Source organism: Bos indicus x Bos taurus, chromosome 4, assembly GCF_003369695.1.
Source record: "Bos indicus x Bos taurus breed Angus x Brahman F1 hybrid chromosome 4, Bos_hybrid_MaternalHap_v2.0, whole genome shotgun sequence".
Lineage (NCBI taxonomy): Eukaryota > Metazoa > Chordata > Mammalia > Artiodactyla > Bovidae > Bos > Bos indicus x Bos taurus.
Genome location: NC_040079.1, coordinates 70682099 through 70700562, shown reverse-complemented (window position 1 = coordinate 70700562; position 18464 = coordinate 70682099). Strand labels below are relative to the sequence as shown.

General features: G+C 44.6%; 1 protein-coding gene across 1 annotated transcript in view; it reads right to left on the bottom strand.

The window, feature by feature from the left end:
- Window positions 1-18464, bottom strand: part of LAMB1 (laminin subunit beta 1) — a 77098-nt gene that overhangs the window by 11400 nt on the left and 47234 nt on the right. The window contains exons 21-27 of the mRNA XM_027539649.1: window positions 17814-17977; window positions 16372-16596; window positions 14643-14857; window positions 13842-13938; window positions 4041-4410; window positions 1146-1330; window positions 64-305 (exon numbers count right to left, since the gene is read on the bottom strand). Coding sequence (XP_027395450.1) covers window positions 64-305; window positions 1146-1330; window positions 4041-4410; window positions 13842-13938; window positions 14643-14857; window positions 16372-16596; window positions 17814-17977 — 1498 coding nt within the window. The remainder of the gene's footprint in view (window positions 1-63; window positions 306-1145; window positions 1331-4040; window positions 4411-13841; window positions 13939-14642; window positions 14858-16371; window positions 16597-17813; window positions 17978-18464) is intronic.

Genomic DNA, 18464 nt, shown 5'->3' with positions numbered 1-18464 from the left:
AGACAAAGCAGGGTATTTTTTCTCTTGTAGCATGGCAGCCTGGGGGCCAAACTCAAACCTTACCATTTCGGCAGCAGATGAAAGGTCAAGACTTTGTAGTTTGCCTGCCAGTTCATCCAGAAGGCGGGCCTGCTCCTCCTGTTTCTCTCTGAACTGCGACTCTCGCTCCAATATAAAATCTTCCACCCTGTCTCTAGTGAGGGCCGACTCCTCCACCGTGCTGTTGGAACTTGTGGTGGAGGCATTCACACGCTCCTCAGCCTCTAGAGACATCTGGAAATACTTGGTAATGCTGTCCAAGGCTCCTAGAGCATGAGATGAAATTGCCCACAGTTAATCCCCTTGTACCCAATCTCCCTAAATTGACCATATGGTTTTGTTTTAAAATTCAAAGAATAAAAACCTTAAAGAAATACAACTTTCTTCTCATGATCAATGAATATACTTTGTCCCATTGGCACCTAACTGTGGCTCTGGAGGATGCCAAACATCTGGATTAAAAAATTAAGTCAATCATGAAGATTTTGTTCCTACACAGGCAAGCATCCAGTTCTTTCTAAATAGCTGGTGTGAGACAACTTGTAGATTACATGTCCAGATGAGTTTTCCCTTTTCTCATTTAACTGTTTATATCCACTCAAATGGCTAATGTTATATACATAAAACAGCCTGACATGTTTTGGCTTTAAAGGAACTAGCTAAAAAAAAAAAAATGTAATCATGCATAAAACAGGATGCATAGAGTGATCTGACATATTTTACTTTCTTTTGCTTTGCAGGGAGAGGGTCCTATATAATATGGCCTACAATATCAATAAATGATTTGCAAATGTGATTTCCTGGTCAAGTAACATTCTTGAATATAAAATGATTTGCAGAAGTATCAACTTGATTTCTTAACTTTTTATAAGAGCCCCTTTTCAAGTCATATGAAGGTCAACCACTAAATGGGATGCCATTCTAACACAAAGACCACTGCCCACTCCATGCAGTCCCGTCTGTGCCCCACATCCCACACTGACAAAATGACTTTAATCCTCCTTTGTGCCAGAGACTCAATGAGGAAAAGCTTTAAAATTATTACAAAGCACTTACTTTTCTTCTGAAAGTGCTCCATTAAGTATTTGCATTAAAAAAATGCTCACCCCGAATATCTGAATTTTTGATCAATTCCAACTGTTCAGCAAGCTCTTTCACTGTGTTATCTAGACTTTCTGCTTCTGCCTGTAGAGTATCTAGTTGTCTGGCTGTGCTGTTGTTTTGCATAGCTGTGTCAGACAAATCCACTTCTACTTGTGCCATCTTTTCTGTGACATCTTTAGTTAGTTTCCTGTAAAGAGAAGGGTAAATGAACTTAAGGGCAAGAAAGTCAAGGGAAAATGAGAAGTCTCATTTTTACATTTTCCCCTAATACTGTATCCATTACTCTGTAATTTCAAATTGATTCAGTAGTTTATAACAGTTCATCTTCAAGTACTGGTTTTAATCTTATCATTAAGAGATTATGTTAAATCTAATGATTTTTCTTTCTTCAACGCTTTGAAGGAAAACACAGCAGTTCCACTCAGCTGTTGTGACAGATGGGCTATTTGAGGGATTCTCAATATCTGATGTAACATGAGCACAGATCCAGAGCATGCGTCCCACTCTGTAACATAAGCAGCTGCAAGCCCATACAATTCCACAAACTCAAAAGACATAAGTGACTCCCATGTAGAATTATGGCTCCCAGTCACCTGCCAAAAACACTCCTATCTGAACCTCAGGGATCTCCTTCAAGATAAGACATGCAGAAAGAAAGCCCCATGGCCACCAGGAAGACAGTGGAAACAAGGCAAAGAAGCTTTTCATACACACCCCCCTTCAGACAAAGTCCCATCAAAGGAGCCACCTTCCACCAACAAAGCAACCCTTTCATTTTTCCTGAGAAAGAAAGCAGCATCACTGAGGATGGAATATGATAACCGTTTACTTTGCACAATATTTCGTTTGGAATGCAAACCCAACTGCCTTTGTTCTGTATCTTCTGTCTCCAAAGCTATAGTTTAGGCATCTATTTGTAAATTACTCGCATATGCAGTGCGCAGGTGTGTACATATCACAAAGAAAGTGCAAATCACGAAGACCTCAGCTCTGGGTATCACCTAATGGAGTGTAATTGTCTTCTCAGGGATATAATCATATAAAAAACTGGGAAAATGTAGAGATGCTGAAAGGTTGGAGGCCATTTGAAAAATGATATTTAAGGCTGAGATAGTACCATGACCCAACTCAAAGGAAAATTGCTTAAAAGGATTTGTGGGTTAAATTACATTTTGTAAACCTGATGGCTTTTTTTCCTGACCTGAGGCTAGTTTCTTTTTTTTCCAGTGCTTTGCTTTTATTAATCTGTTGATTCCCAGAAGGCTTTCATTTCTCCTCAGGTCTCATATAATGTTATAATTAAAAAAAAAAAAAAATCAAACCTTACATTGTAGATTTTTAAATAATGCCACTCAGGATCCTAAAACATGCATCCTTGGATACTGTGTTGGAAATAGATTAATGAAATTAGTTTTCCTGAGATGATTACAATCTGTGTGATTAGATGAAGAGCGAAGGTAGAACCAGAGCTGCCGGTGGAATGTAATCGCTCTTCTGGCAAGCTCCCGAAGGATCCCAGAGTTTTTTGTTCTCCCTTAAGGTGCATGACGCCAAGGTCAAGAATCATTTCTTAAATGGGGTTGCATTCAGACCAGGGCCTTTTAAGGCTTGTTATCGCTACATGTAAGAAGGCTGAGCTGTACTGTGGTCTTTTTTTAATGAGGTAAAATTCCTCATTAAATGCATTATCGCCTCACATCAGACATCTCCTAACACCCTGATCAACCACATGATCTTGGGCACAAGATCTGAGGCTTGAAGTCAAGGGACCAGTTACTTTAAATCTAGAATTTGTTGAAAGGACCTCCTACAAGGTACTTGAGCTAATGTCAGCTGTTAGCTTCCTGCTTCTCGTACACAGTGTGGAGATGAATGAAAAGTCCGTCTGACTTCTTAGAGATGCTGATTAAAGTACCATCACACAAAATTGCTCCTGTAGTTCTGGCATAATGTACTATTGCCTGAATGTATAGGATTTAGCCATGAAACAAAGCCCCTGCTCCTGCCAAATGGGGAATCTATAATAAAAACTCATAGCATTTGGAGAAGCACAAATGCTCCATATCCTTTCCTGTTTTGTCCTTTAGCCTAGATCTTATTTTGCTGTTTTGGGGGTCCTTTCTGGCAAAGGGAGTTGGAATGTTTGAGAACAGGAAAGATAACTGGGAGAAATGGGAAAAAAATAATCTCATAAAAGTTCAGCATCACTCAGCTCAATTCTCTCTGCTTTCACTGGCAAAATACACTCTCTCCAATCAGAGATATGATTGCCCAGAGAAGGACTAAGAAGAGGAATTTTCATCGTAGGGAATCTGTTAAAATTGGATGAATGAAGCACAGCTCTAGTGGACCAATAGCTGAGCAGTGGAAATAACCTAGAAGTAGGAGTCTTACTTGTGGTAATGGAATTTCCCTGGAAGTAGCAAAACATATGACAACAACTTATATTTATAATGTTTTCTGCAATTACATTACCATTTCATAGATTAATCCTTTTGTTACTCTGTAAGGAAAAAGTAAAGAGTATCCTCCCCTCCGCCGCAGGTGAGAAGGGAGGCCTGGAAGTGTGTGAGTCATTTTAGTTCACAAGCCTAGCAAGTAACCCAGTTGTGACTGTTATGGATCCTTTGTCTCTGTATCCAGACCTTCTACTGCCCAAGAGTTATTGTTTGCAGAGAAAAGTGCTGAATATAACGTGTACACATTCTGCACTGCAGTCCCCACAACTCTGGGTCCATTCGCCCCCAAGCCCAGAGCAGTGACTGCCAGAAAATGAATGCCCAGCATCTATTTTCACTCACAGCACTGACCACCCCTCCTGATGGAAGCACCGTGCTGTTGATTCACCAAGTTGAAACAACATCGTGAGCTGTTACTCTGGCTTATCAACTACTTACTCTGCTTCCTCAAAGAGATTCCCGATGTTCTTCAGTGGCTCGGCAGCTGGGCTCTGGGCCAGGATGTCTCTGATCTCGTTGACTTTCTTCTCCACCGAGTCCACAGTCTCCCGGTAAGGCCCAATCACACCACTGATCTTCAAGGCCTTGGCTTTCTCCAGGAACTTCTGGGTCCTGTTGGTCAACTCAGCGATGATCACGTCCCAAAGAGCAAAGCACTGGTGGCAGGGTGTGCAGTCGGGGAAGACGCCCGAGTAGCCCCGGGTGCACTTGTCACAGCGTGGGCCCTCCACGCCCTCCACACACACACACTGGCCAGTGGACTGGTCACACTGCGGTGTCTCGATGCCCCTGGGGTCGCAGTCACAGGCTAGAAGGGAGACAGCAATGCTGGCTGAGCCACTAGAGCCCAAACAGCCACTAGGCAGTTATACCCTCAGCCACTGTTACACAGGAAGGTCTGTACATGGCCTACGGCAGTTTACCAATGACCCTCACAGAGACTATAGCCGCTCCCCCAACAACACGCGGTACCTCAACCCTGGCTAGCTGCTGCTTAACAATTATAGTGATAATAAATTTTTCTTTAAGTGAACACCATTGTACATCATTGTACCTGCCTCTATACAACTGGTTTACATGCATCGTCTCACTTAATCCTCACAATAACCCTATGGGATCCAAGTATTACAATCATCAGTTTTATAGATGTGAAAACTGAGGTCTAGAGAGATTATGTGACTGCCAAGTCTTGCAGCAGGGAAGCGGCCAAGCCAGGAGTCTAACTCAGCACTTTGCAGCTCCAGAGTCTGTGCTTTTAAGCTCTGTCTTGCCTCTGCTCCCCTTTTTTTGACCTGTCTGTAGATCCTGTCAGGACAGGACAGGGTCTGTCAGGTGATACCCTAAAGACGTGAGGCCTCTGGCCTAAGATAGAGCAGTGATGAGCAAGCAACATACCAACATCCCTCTACCCGTTCACAGAACAGTGAATGGTTGATGAAATGCAATAAGGTTGATAAAGAGAAAACTAAATGAGAAAGAAGTCTCAGGAATTCTAAGCGTCTGGTTAAAAGGCTTTCAATTAAGTATCATCTAACTTGTGGGTGCCTGCCATTGCACTAACCACCCCCAGCGCTAAGAGCAGAGGCTCATAAAACATCTGAAGTGCAAAGGCCTTGGGAGCCATTCAGTGCCAACCTCTCACTGGCCCAGTAGGGTTGGCATCTGAGGCACTGCACCACTGAACCCCGGCTCAGAGTCCCAAAGCTCGGATGACTAACTTGGTTTTCTATCAACACTTGACATTTGCATTGTTCAGTGTTTGAATAACAAAGGCCTGCAGGTGGCACTAGGGGTAAAGAACCTGTCTGCTGGCACAGGAAACGTAAGAGACTCGGGTTTGACCCATGGGTCGTGAAGATCCCCTGGAGAAGGAAGTGGCCACCTGCTCCAGTACTCTTGCATGGACAGAGGAGCCTGGCCGACCTCAGTCTATGGATCGCAGAGTTGGACACAACTGAGCATGCACACACACACACCCCTTATCCCTGGCCTTAAACCCCTTCTGGGAAAAGGTGGGGATAAAAATAAAAACAAAGATCCTATTTCCCTGAGTAGATTGTGGACTCCAAGGGCAGAAGTACACCTTTAACCATCTTTCCATTCTCAGCTCTGTGCACAGGGTTAACTCTCAAACTGGAGCTCAACTGTCTGCCAAACGAGGCTCTACCCTCACTTTTGAAACAGGCATGCAAGAGACATCAACACACCCCCTACAAAAGAAAATAATTTTCCTAGGACTCAATTGTGGCAAAGCACAACGATGTTCACTGCAGCACTACTATATATGAAACAGATAACCAACCAGGACCTACTACAGAGCACAGGGAACTATACAATATTTTGTAATAATACATAGTAAGAAATATACATATAACCGAAAATATACATATAACTGAATCACTGTGCTGTACACCTGACACTAATACAACATTGGAAAATCAACTATATTTCGATTAAAAACCAAAAAACCCTTCCTGAGTTAATAGTATTGTCTCCAAAAGACTTTCTAATGAAACATTTTCCAGAACCAGTTTCATGGATGGTCCTGGAAACAAAATACTCCACCTTCCAAAGCCAGAAAGATGTGTGTTTGTGGACTGGACCATTCACCTGACTCTCCTCACACCCTGCTTTGTATTGTTCCTTTAGCTTTTCCTGGCTTCTGTTTGCCAGCTACAATCCGCGATCTCAAGCACCAAGTTTGAGTAAAACAGTGTTGTAATAAACACTCAGGCTGCCTGCTGGTGAATCCTGCCTTCCCCACACCCGACCCTAGCTGGGACAAAAACTGAGTCATGCTTTCCATGTCTATAAGGGATAATGATTATACCTAGCCACTCTTAGGATTGCTTTCAGGATGAAATGAGAGTTCTGTGATCAAGTAGCTTTGGGAAATTCTACATTCTCCTTTTGAAAATTCAAAACAAACAGCATGTTAAAAACTCAGAAGAGTTCTGCATTAAAAACCTTGTTCCACATTTTTTTTTTTTACCCAGTCATATCCCAAACTCATTATACTGTGGGATCTTTTTCTAGTGGAATACCTAATGACACCCCCCCGCCTCAAAAAAAAAAAAAAAAAAGAAAGGGAAAGACTTGGGAAAACCACTGCCTCCATCAGTTTCTAAAATCAAAGAGACTGGGAAGAACTCGGGTAATGCTTGTATCTGAAGGTCTGTGTTGTTTAGCCTTCAGGAACGGATTTCCATATCATCTCATAGAATTTAGTCATCTTCCAGAAAGCTGTAAGTTACCTAGGTCATCTAAGTCCTAGCCTCTCAAACTCCAGCAGGCATCAGAATCATGTACAGGGCTCATTTAACACATTCGCCCCATTTCTCCCCACAGATCTGGAATCAGTGGGGCCTGAGAATTTATATTTCTAGTAGTTGCCAAGAGATGCTGATATTGAGGGTCACTATACCCAATTTTGAGAAGTACTGACCATGTTATCTTCCCAGCTGTTCACCTTCCTTTTGCATGTTAAGTGTATGTGTGTGTGTCTGTGTGGAGGCGGGGAGTGGAGCAATCATGACCTTCTAGTTCACCAGTGTAAGCTGATGAATGGACCTAAGGACTTGTGTAAGCAGAGGGCCTTTGATGCCATTTGAATGAATGAGGCTGTCAGGTGCTCCTGTCCTGCAGGCCCCAGTGGGGAGCTCTGTGTGGGGCCTCACGTGGCCCAGCAGATCTGTCCTACTTTTTTTTGGCCGCACTATAGGATGTAGGATCTTAGTTCCCCAACCAGGGATCGAACCCATGCCCCCTGCATTGGAAGCAGAGAATCTTAACCACTGGACCACCAGGGAAGCCCCAGATCTGTCCTGCTTTACTGTTATGCTGGGGATAACAGTGCCAGATGGTGCATATGCTTTTAGTTTGCTTAGAAAATCTTTCTTTCCTGAAGATAATGCAAAGGTGTAGTCCTAAAGAGGTTTTCACTGAATTCATGCTGGGGGCAAGGGATGTGTGCATACATTGAGTTTATTTTTAATTTCTCTAACAAGTGTTCATTTATGTCATTGGAATAGGCATGTCTTGCTCTCATTCTGTCATGGCCTCTTTGAGGGGGAAAATATTGGTCCCAAACTGTGGGATTTAAAAGGCAAGTGGCCTCTCATTACGACTTTCCTTGTCTTTCACACAGCTACGTGTTTTGTCATAGGAAGAATACCTACCTATGACTTAAGTCTTTCCAGAAGCATATTGCTAATGAGACAACAGCAGAAAGTCTAAAACTGTGCCCTCCAACAAGTCACTTCAACAGAAAGGTTAGCAATGGAAGGCATAGTTGGCAAATGATTACATAATGTGAAAAAAGCGGTCATGTTCTTTTCCCAAAATCTACCTAATTCTCATCCTAGCTGATCTCTGGACCCTGCCCTTCAAGACCAGTGTCCCAGAGGGTGGGCAGTGCTCTGGCACCTCCAGAGACCAGGACCCGTTTGCTGACCACATTCCTTTCTTCCATTTGAAAAGCAGAGTCAAATTTCATAGATGGCTGGACTGCAGTTTCATCACTGAAAAAGTCTGACTACCTAAAAACGCATCAGGTTTTCATTTCAAACTGAAGCTGGTGAATTGTTAAGCGCCAGTGGACATGTGCTTCCTTCTTTTATTAAGCTTCCAGAACTGCTTCTCTGATGGGGTCACCTTGGAGGCAAGTACTAAAAGGCCCAAACTTATGACCTTGTAAAAAATACCCACTAAGAGTATCTTCCTTTCTGCTGAAGCAGAAAGGTTGGTTCTCACCTGACAGTTTAAAACTTTACAGACAGTAAAGCTGTGAAGGAGACTCTCCAACCTCACATACACTGGGACTGGGAAAATTTATCAAGTAATTGTACTGGTTGTCTCTGACAGGGCCAATGTGTTTTCTCCTCTTTAGAGGAAGGGATAGGAGTCCAGGGGACCTGCAACTCAGTGTGGCTTTAAAGAATGGCATTATTAGGTGAAGGACCAAAACCTTTCTCTTGGAAAGGACTATATATAGTGAAAGCTGTTGCCTGATTTTTAAGATGAACAAATCATGAAGATGAAGAACAGCATTCTAAAAATGAGACTGTCATCATTTTAATGAGCCATGAGAATTCCACCTTCCTATATAAATATATTCTTGGTTACATGGGCAGTGGGTCATCTCTATTTTTACTAAGTTTTCTCCTCATTTAAAACAAGAGGTACAAACTATTAAGTATAAAATAAGCTACAAGGAGGGATTCCCTGGTGGTCCAGGGGTTAAGAATCCACCTTGCAATGCAGGGGACACGGGTTCAATCCCTGGTTGGGGAACTAAGATTCCATATGCTGCAGGGCAACTGAGCCTGTGTGTTACACCTACTGAGCTGGAGCACTCTGGAACCCATGTGCCACAACTACAGAGCCTGAGCAACCAGAGACCATGACACAGCTGGAGGGCCCACATGCCTCAACCAAAGACCCCACGTGACACAATGAAGAAGACTGCCACCACCAAGACCTGACGCAGCCAAATAAATAAGTACATAAAATAAGCTACAAGGATATATTGCACAACAGAGGGAATATAGTCACTATTAAAAAAAAAGCTATAAATGGAGCATAACCTTCAAAAATTGTTAATCACTATATTGGACACCTGTAACTTATATACTATTGTACAGCAATGGTACTTCAACTAAAAAATTAATAAAACATGATCTCTAAGAGGTTGGTAGATGAAAAATAGTGTACCCATTTTACAGACTCTGAGATCTGGAAGAAACTGTCAGCAAGGAAACAGCAGAATGGGAAATAGCCTACGTGCCTCTTTCTTAGCAAGTGTCCCTTTCTGCTTTCTTCGTATCCGTCCCTTCTTGTCTGCAAGACCTCCTCTGCCCACTGAAGAAAGTCCATCCTCAAGGGCTTTCCACCATCTGATGGCACTGAATCTCCTCTGTCTCTCCATGAAGACAGTTCCCATGACACCTGCCGAGGGGACTCCGGTCCCTGCCTGGCTTCCCCCGGCCCTGACGCCTGCAGAGTTCAGCACCTCTCGTTTCCTGCTGGCTCCCCGCTATGACACCTGCAGAGTTCAGCACCTCTCGTTTCCTGCCCTCCTGCAGCTTCACGTGCTGTTTCCCCCCGGAGCCTGCAAGGTGCCCTGATCAGGGAGCGGCCCTCCTCCCCAGTGTCCACTCCCCTCTGGGCACACTGGGCAGTCACTCAGGCTTGTGTTGGTCCCCACACCTTTCCTTTTGAACTTGAAGCTGCCTGGGGACCAAGAGAGTGCTCTCCTCACGTCAGGGGACAGGGTTTACTCATTTTTGTCATGAACCTGCCTCAATAGATCCCCGGGGATGTGCTCTCATGCCAAAGGTTAATTCTTGCTTTACTTCGGCATTTCTATTTTACTCTAAGGGAAATTTCAGTACTTTCTAATCTCTGAAATGTGATTTTCTTTTTCTGTAAATTCTCTAACCTCCTCCAGTCCCACGTGTTTTTTTTTTTAATTTTTTTGCCTCAGTAGTATGATTTTAAATGGAAGTTTCAAAAGTTTTGAAACGGAAGTTGGAGAATGAATAGGATTCATCTGCAGAAATGAGCTGGCTGTCTGGCCCAGGAGATGGTAAACGTTTTCTATAAAAGGCTCCATCACAACTCCTCAACACTGGCCCTGCAGCAGAAAGGGAGCCCGGACAATATGGACAAACCAGGGCATGACTGTGCTCCAGTCAAACTCTACTGAAGGGGGCTGTGAGCTAGATCTGGTACGTGGCTATGGACAAGCCTTCCCTCTACTAACAAAAAGATCTGCAATTCTCTAAAGAGTCAAATTAAATCTGACTTCCTGAGCCATCCTGGAAATAAAGCAAAAAGGTGGGTGATTATAAAGGAATCCCAGCCTGAGAAAAGATGACAAGCATTAAAAAAACAAATTATGTCTGAGCAAAAATGTGCTTCGATTTTCTACCAAAAACTACTGGAAATGAGAAACAAGCAGGATGAAAAAAACAGCCAGAGCCTCTCACCTATGGCCCCTATTTCCAATCAGCCTGGCCTTTCCCAAGAGCCAGAGGCCTTGCCTCTGCGGTCTGCCAGTCAACAGAAGATTCCTCCTGTGACCCTTTGACTCCTCAGGGTATGGGGCAGAGCTCTGGGCAGAGGTTTTTCTCGGGCACGTTCAGGACTGGGTGGGCGAGCTCCTCTCCGTCCAGCACAGTGACGGGCTTGTTCAGACTCAGCACTGTCGGCCAAGAGCCCCAACCCGCCTGGACAATGGGAACATTCAACAATTCACGAGCTGGAGGCTCAGCTCGTTTGTCTTTGACATAACTCCATTTTTTTCCATAAGGAGAATACTTAGCTATGACTTAAGTCTTTCTATAAGCATATTGTTAGTGAGGTGGCTCCAGAAAGTCTGAACTTGTGCCTTGTTCAACCGAAAGATTTGAAATTCACTCCTGGGCAGTGAGTGACTTAATCTGAGAAGACTGTTCACATTTTCATTCCCCATAGTTCAATCTAATTTCAGATAACACCTACTTGTGTTCCCGCTGGTTGCTGGACCCTGTCCCTTCAATCTCTTGCCCTCCCATTTGCACTGGTGATTGTGTTCCTGAACTCGATCTGCTCCTGCATTCTTGTCCCTGCCCTCATCAGATTATTCTGGTCTTGCTCCAACAGCTATCTATCCTGTGTGCACAGGGCCCATAGCTGGCCAGGACTCCCCCACTGCATGCTGCAGTCAATTCTTGCCCTTTCTAGGTGCCTTGTCAGTTATGAACTTCCTTCATGGGGTGTCAAAAGCATTTGGGTCTCCACAGTTTCTTATGTAACAGGCTGACCTTTCCTCTGCGTAAAACAAACAAAAGAAGTTGGCGAACATCAATGCCATGGATTTCTCTCCTTGCAAAATTTCTAAAACATGATCTCACTTTTGACCTAAACAAGTTGATACTGTGCTTATAAGCCACAATTTCTCTGGCAGATTTAGAGGTGAAGGTTTAAAGATAAAAGGGTAAGGGGTAAAGTTCTGAGTGTTAAGTGAACAATCCTCTGATTGACTCTGACTCTGGGAAACAGGCTTTTCATGCTAACAAAGCTTAGATGGAGCAAAAGGTCAGAAAGCTTTGGCAGTCAAAGCTATTTTGCCAATGACACATGCTGACAGAATCAGGCTATAAGCATGATAGAGCCATTATCTGGAGAAAATCAAGCCCCTGGGGCAGTATACGATTGAGAAATTTAACAAAATAGTGGTGAAGTCCTGAAGAAACCAGATTTTAAGCAGGATTTTACTTGCAAGGGACCTCCTAGAGCAAGTGGTCCACTGAATATCATGGACCTTCTAAAGGAAGTGAGAAAATCAGGTTCCATTAAGAACCAACGTCGGGGACTGAAGAATGATATATATGAATACATCTGTATATCTACACAGCCCTCGTCATCTCCTCTGTGGAGCAAACATTCGTCTCATCCAAGATACTGGCGCAGACCCTTCTGGCTACACAGCGAATGAAAGAAACAAATCACAGGCCATTGGTTCTGGTCATGTCTACTGCTTGAATCTTTGGACTTAGTTAAGGAACATATGAGCTGACTCTGAAACAACATGCAGCTTCTAGATTTGTGACTTTCAGCAGAAGATTCTGAATGAACTGCTAACCTATATTATTTCTCACTACAGTTCAGTCTAAAAAAGAGATTTTTTTAAAAAATGTAGTGTCCAACAGGGACCCAGAATTTCATACGTATAATGAAGAAAATATATCAAAGAGCAAATAAGAAAGTACAGAAGATATTTATCCATAGTTATAAACTTAAAACATAAGGAAGAAAACCCAAGTAGGAAAGAAAGAAGAGGAAAACAGTATAGGAACAGTCTACTAAAATCTTCTCCAAGAATGCTTTAAGATCTGAAAAATAACCTGGCAGGAAAAATACTGCAACAGCATAAAAATTAAGCAATCCTTCTGATTCACATGCCTGTAGCAATATCTTGTTCTTAAGAAAACATCAAGCTTTCCCTCAAAGTCCTAGTTAGTCACAAGCCTAAGGGAGAATCTGGGTTTTCGTCACATTTAACACATGTGGTGGTCCTGTCTCCCGCTCCTTTGTTGCACACGAGGGTTCTAGGACGTTACCCTCCGAGTTCTTGCTGGTGGGGGTGACAGTTGAGGGCTTTAACTGTCAGCACTATCTGCTTGTTTCACTGGGATCAAACCATCTTACCAGAATGCTTGTGCTGACAAGGAAGCTTACCCCAAAATACTGTTAGGGGGGAATCCATGTGCAGAACTTGATGCTCACTTTGCTTAAAAGCATTTTAAAAAGCCATTCTGATTACTCAGCCATAAAAACAGAATGAAATAATGCCATTTGCAGCAACATGGACAGACCTAGAGATAATCACACTAAGTGAGTCAGAGAAAGACAAAGACTCTATGAATCACTTACATGTGGAATCTAAAAAAACAGTACAAATGAACTTATTTACTGAACAGAAAAAGACCTACAGACACAGAAAATAAGCTTATGGTTATAAAAGGGAAAGGTGGCGGTGGGGAAGGGATAGATTATGAGGTTGGGATTAACACATACACAGCTATATGTGAAACAGAAAAACAACAAAGACCTATGTACAGCGCGGAACTATATTCAGTACCTTGTAATAACACATAAGGGAAAAGAATCTGGAAAATACGTATATATAACTGATTCACTAAGATGTACATCTGAAATATTGTCAATCAACTATGCGTTCATGGCTCTGCGTCCGACTCTTTGCAACCCCATGGTTGCGAAAGTCAGCCACATCAAACAACTGCCAGGCTCCTCTGTCCAAGGGATTCTCTAAGCAAGTATACTGGAGTAGGTTGCCATGGCCTGCCCCAGGGATGGAACCCGAGTCTCCAGCATTGCAGGCAGACGCTTACTGTCCGAGTCACCAAGGAAATCAACTATGCTTCAACTTAAAAAATAGTAAAAAATACAGCCATTCTGTGTGATCTGGAGTGTGTATGTATGCTTGTCTGTACCGAGGCAGACAAGCCTCAGCCCTGGGGAGCGAAGCCAGCAGTCAGCAGGCCCACTTTTACCAGCTACATGTCTCCATGTAGGTGGAGATGGGTTCCAGGTTTTGTGGTTGTTAAACAATGAGCATGCTTTCTTTTGTAATTCAGCCTAGTTCTTATAGACAAGTTCATTTGTGCTGTGCCGGACAGAAAGCTCCCACAGACACCCGGCCCATCCACTCGCGAGTCCGGCGCCCATGCTCACCTCGGCACTCCACGCTGGGGTCCCCCCAGAAGAGCTCCTGGCACTCGCTGCAGGTGCGGCCTCCGAAGCCAGGCATGCAGTGGCACTGCCCTGTGAACTAAGGCCAAAGACAGACCTGTGTCAGATCAGCTGCAAGGCCGGGAGACCTAACGGCCTGCCCGAGAAGACCTCGCGCCTGACCTGACCGAGCACAGGGAACCTCACCCCAATCGTGGGTGCCAAGGGCCCCAGGCTGGCATCTCCTAACCGCTCCTCTGCAAGTGGGGTTGGGAAGGCCCAGAGCAGGTTCCCTTTTGTTGACATGTTTCCTCACTCATATCCTCATACGTCACTCACAAGCCTGGACCACCTGTGACTGTGTGTGGCACACCGTTCTGTGTGTGTCAGGGAATAGGAGAACTTTCTACAATGTTGGCTATTGTTATGTGGCCCGTTTCAGGCTCTGCGGCTAAGAAAAAAAAGTCTGATTCAGCAGCCAGGTATTGGAAAAAATGACCCCCCTGGTCCATTCTAAAGCGAGCTGCCCCCCTGCTGCTGCTGGGGTCCTAGGCTGCTGTGCCCCAGTAGTATCCAGTGGGGACTCTGTGCACATTGCTTTACATTGTCCCAGCCCACGGGGGCAAGTGAGGGCAGATATCCAGTCTGTGCTGTGTGTGCCAAGCTGGGTGTCCTGGTGCAAGGCTGTAACCACAAGGAGGGGTGCCTTTCTCTAACTGGGGCCCAGCCACCAAAGAGCTTCATGTGGACTCAAAGTCCTCTTTCCTCATGTTATGATGGCTGCCCTGGGCGACAGTGCCTCACCTCATTACAGGACGGCCCGAAGGAATGAGCAGCATCACAGCTGCAGGGGTCGCACCCCGTCCCACTGGCCAGTTGCCAGGTGTTGGGCGCACAGCGGTCACAGTTCTGGCCAATCACGTTAGGGAGGCAGAGGCACTGCCCGGTGGTTTTGTCGCACTGGCAGTCAGAGCCGTTACAGTGCTCTTGCACCGTGCCCAGGTAATTGCAGACACACTCTGAAAAAGAACAACCTGGTCAGATGCACTTACAGAGGCCCACTCAGAAAATACAGACAGTGCGGAAGTCAGCTACATCAAACAACGACCACTTTCTCTCTCTAGATTTCAACCTGGAAATGCGAAAAGAAGAGAATGGAATGGAAGGGATTTTAAAAAATAATAATAATAATCTAAAACTGTGGTTCTTATCTTATAGTGTTCCACACAGCTCTGACATTTCCCAGGCAGACATGTAAAATGGCTGGCATGTACCTTCAAAAATACTTGATTTAATAAGTGGCTGGTGAATCATTGTAAGATTGAGGATTTAACTGGAAATAAAAACCAGGCTGTGGGAGCAGAGATACCTAATGATTTCAAACTCTGGGCAGGGAACAGCAGTCACGGCTGTGTGAGCCATGGCAGGTAGAGCCCTTTAAACCAGGAAGGCTTCAAAGAATCCAGTCCTGCTGGTCCTCAACATTCCGCACGCGTTTGTATCAACAAAGACAGGGGCCTGGGGGCCGTGCAGCCGCAGCAGGAAATGCTGGCTGATCTCGCGATAAGAGAGAAATAATGAGTTCTGAAAGAGATACTTCAGAGATGTTACTCCTTTCTTTTCCTTAAGCTGGAAGGCTCTATCCATCACTGACAAAAGGGTAGACCAAAGTGTGTATTTGGGATGCAGAAGTCTCAGCCCATCAACAAGTCCACGGGCAGAACATAAAATCAATCCACTCTAGACTTGTGGAGATGATTTGTCTGTGGCTTCCTCCCTCGGGCCTGGTGTGGAGGGCAGTGCAGGTCTGGGGCAGTGAGGAGCTCTGCGCCTGCTGGGGAGCCAGTCCAGAGGCTGAGGCATGTGGCGCCGGCTACTGGTGAGCACAAAGGCATATCCAGCCTCAGATAGCTGAGCTGCTTAGTTACCTAAGAAAATCGACCTGCATATGCCAGATGTTTATGCAATGCAAGGATGCACTGTGCTTATTTTAACAAAACTGTTTTCAATTAAAAAAAAAAAAAATCAATCCACTCTATCGATGGCATTAATCATGGGGACAGTGGCACAGCTTTTGGTTCCTTCTCAGGTGCTGAGCCACAGCTCAACACTTCAGTGCCAGGAACGAGGCTGTAAAAAAAAAAATCATCCTTATCTTTCTCTTGTGGTTAGTGAAATTTTCTCTTTCTGAAGAAGTGTTTTACCTGATGAGATAATGGGCTTCCCTGGTAGCTCAGTCAGTAAAGAATCTGCCTGCAATGCAGGAGACATGGGTTCGATCCCTAGGTCAGGAAGATCCCCTGGAGAAGGGAATGGCAAACCCACTCCAGTATTCTTGACTGGAGAATTCCATGGACAGAGGACCCTGGTGGGCTACAGTCCAAGGGGTCACAAAGAGTCAGACATGAATTGAATGACTAACATAGATGAAATAAATCCCCTAAGAATAAAATCCCTCAAGAAGGAGGCAGGGGAGGAGGAGCAGGAGAGTGGAAGTCATTCAAGGATGGGGCAGAGGGAGCGTGCATCTTACTACGACAGTCCTGGCGGAGCGCGTCGCCATAGTATCCAAAGCGGCAGAGCTGGCAGTGCTCCCCCTCCGTGTGGTACAGGCACTTGAGGCACCTCCCGGTCTCCTTGTCGCAGGCTTCTGGGTCCGCTGTGTCGATGTTGTGGTGACACTGGCAAGGCTGACATGTCCCCCCCACATCTGAGGGATTGCCAAAGAAGCCTGAGGCACACTCGTCACATCTGGAGCCTGTTGTCCAATGAAACCAGCATGGGGCTTTTGGCTTGCTGACTGCAAGATCTGGTCCCCCGACATTCCTGCCAACCAGAGAGCCCACCCAGGTGGTGCCTCGATCCCCAGGGCGCTAGTTACTGGGCCAAGGCTGGCCACACTTTCAGGGAACGGGTTGCCAGTCGGGAAAGGCAGCAGGTTCTTTGCAGTGATGGTGCTTCAGCCTGGGTTCTCTGCGGTCATGGTCGGGGAGGGACAGTTAGGAGAGTTCCAACCCATGGACTCAGCTCCTCATTACACAGGGATGGACAATCAGGAGCAAAATAATGGTTTCACAGCAAAAAGCTTAGCTTGATGTTAAATCTTAACCCAAGGATTATTTTCATTGAAAAACCCTGGCTCCTCCCTGAGCAACCTGAAAAATGAGGCCCTTTGTGACAGCCAATTTCCCTTCTTAAGAGATTTCGAAGAGTAAACAAGTTCCTACTGTATAGCACAGGGAACTATATTCAATAGCCTGGGATAAACCACATGGAAAAGAACAGGAAAACGGATGAATATATGTATAACTGAGTCACTTCATTGCACAGCGGAAATAAACAACATTGTAGATCAACTATACTTCAATAAATTTTAAAAAATCCTAAAAAGTGCAAATTGGCTGAGCTGTGTATAAGCATAAGGAGTTTCTGAAACAGTGGCATCAAGGATGAAATAAAGGAAGACTGTATGTACAACTTGCTACACTCCATGAATGCTGGCAGATAATGTGAGTACAGCAAATAATGAAGAATATTTCTAGCTTTGATCAATTCTATTGTCTGGGACTTGCAGGTGGTATTTTTTCCTTCATTCTACCCACTATTTGGCTACTTTACTTTTTGAGACTCTCCTATTAGGCGTTGGATAAGGGAAGGAACAAGTGAAATATAAATTAATCTTTCTACTGGTTAGGAACAGAACTGGTTAAGAATATTAGACTTCACAGGGACTTTAAATGAACTTGTTATTGTGCTCTGTATTATAACATTTTTATCAGAGACATGAGAATCGAGACTATCCCACATACCAAACAGGAAAAGAACATCTTTTATATTTCAGATTCCCTTCACTTTTAAATAAATATTTTTTTTTAAAAAGCAACTAAATTGGCTCACTCTTCAGCTTTTCTTCTTTCTTAACCACTAACCTCATGAGGACACATCGTTTCCTCTGAGAGTCTGCACATCACTTACCAATATATCCAGGATTACAGACACAGGCAAGCTGCAAAGAAACAGGGTCTTGATAGCAGCTACTGGCAAACTGGCGTCCGCTCTCGGGACCATCTGGGCAAGGACAAGGGCGGCAGTGGTCTCCTGACCCAATGATGGGGTCTCCGTAGTAACCAGCCAAGCACCTGCATCAGTTCCAGGAGAGAGGTCATGAACTGCAGTGATAAGACATACGTTACAAGACAAAGTCTAAGAAACCATGTTCTCTGTTTAGGAACATCATTCCTGATTCCTCATGTTTCCACATGAAGGACTTTCCAGTAGAGCAGTGGCTTAAACACTACTTTCAATCAGAATTCCCTGGAGGGCTTTTAAACACAGATTGCTGGGTTCTGTCTCCTGATTTAGGAGGTGACGTTGCCACCACTGGTCTGGGGATCCCACAGAAGGACCACTGCATTAGAGTTACACTCCTGGCCTCACCTGGACTCTCATTCACTCCTCCCTAAAGAGTGTACCTCTCCCCAAGTGCATGCTATTGTTCTAATAGCTGCCTGTCCTGGGCATTCTGGTCAGCTCCTTCTGTGCATTAAGGAGTTTGGGGGAAAGAGAGCTTGTGGTTGTTGGTCTCTGCCCATGCCTGGGTGGGGCGATGTGTCAGTAAGCCCATGC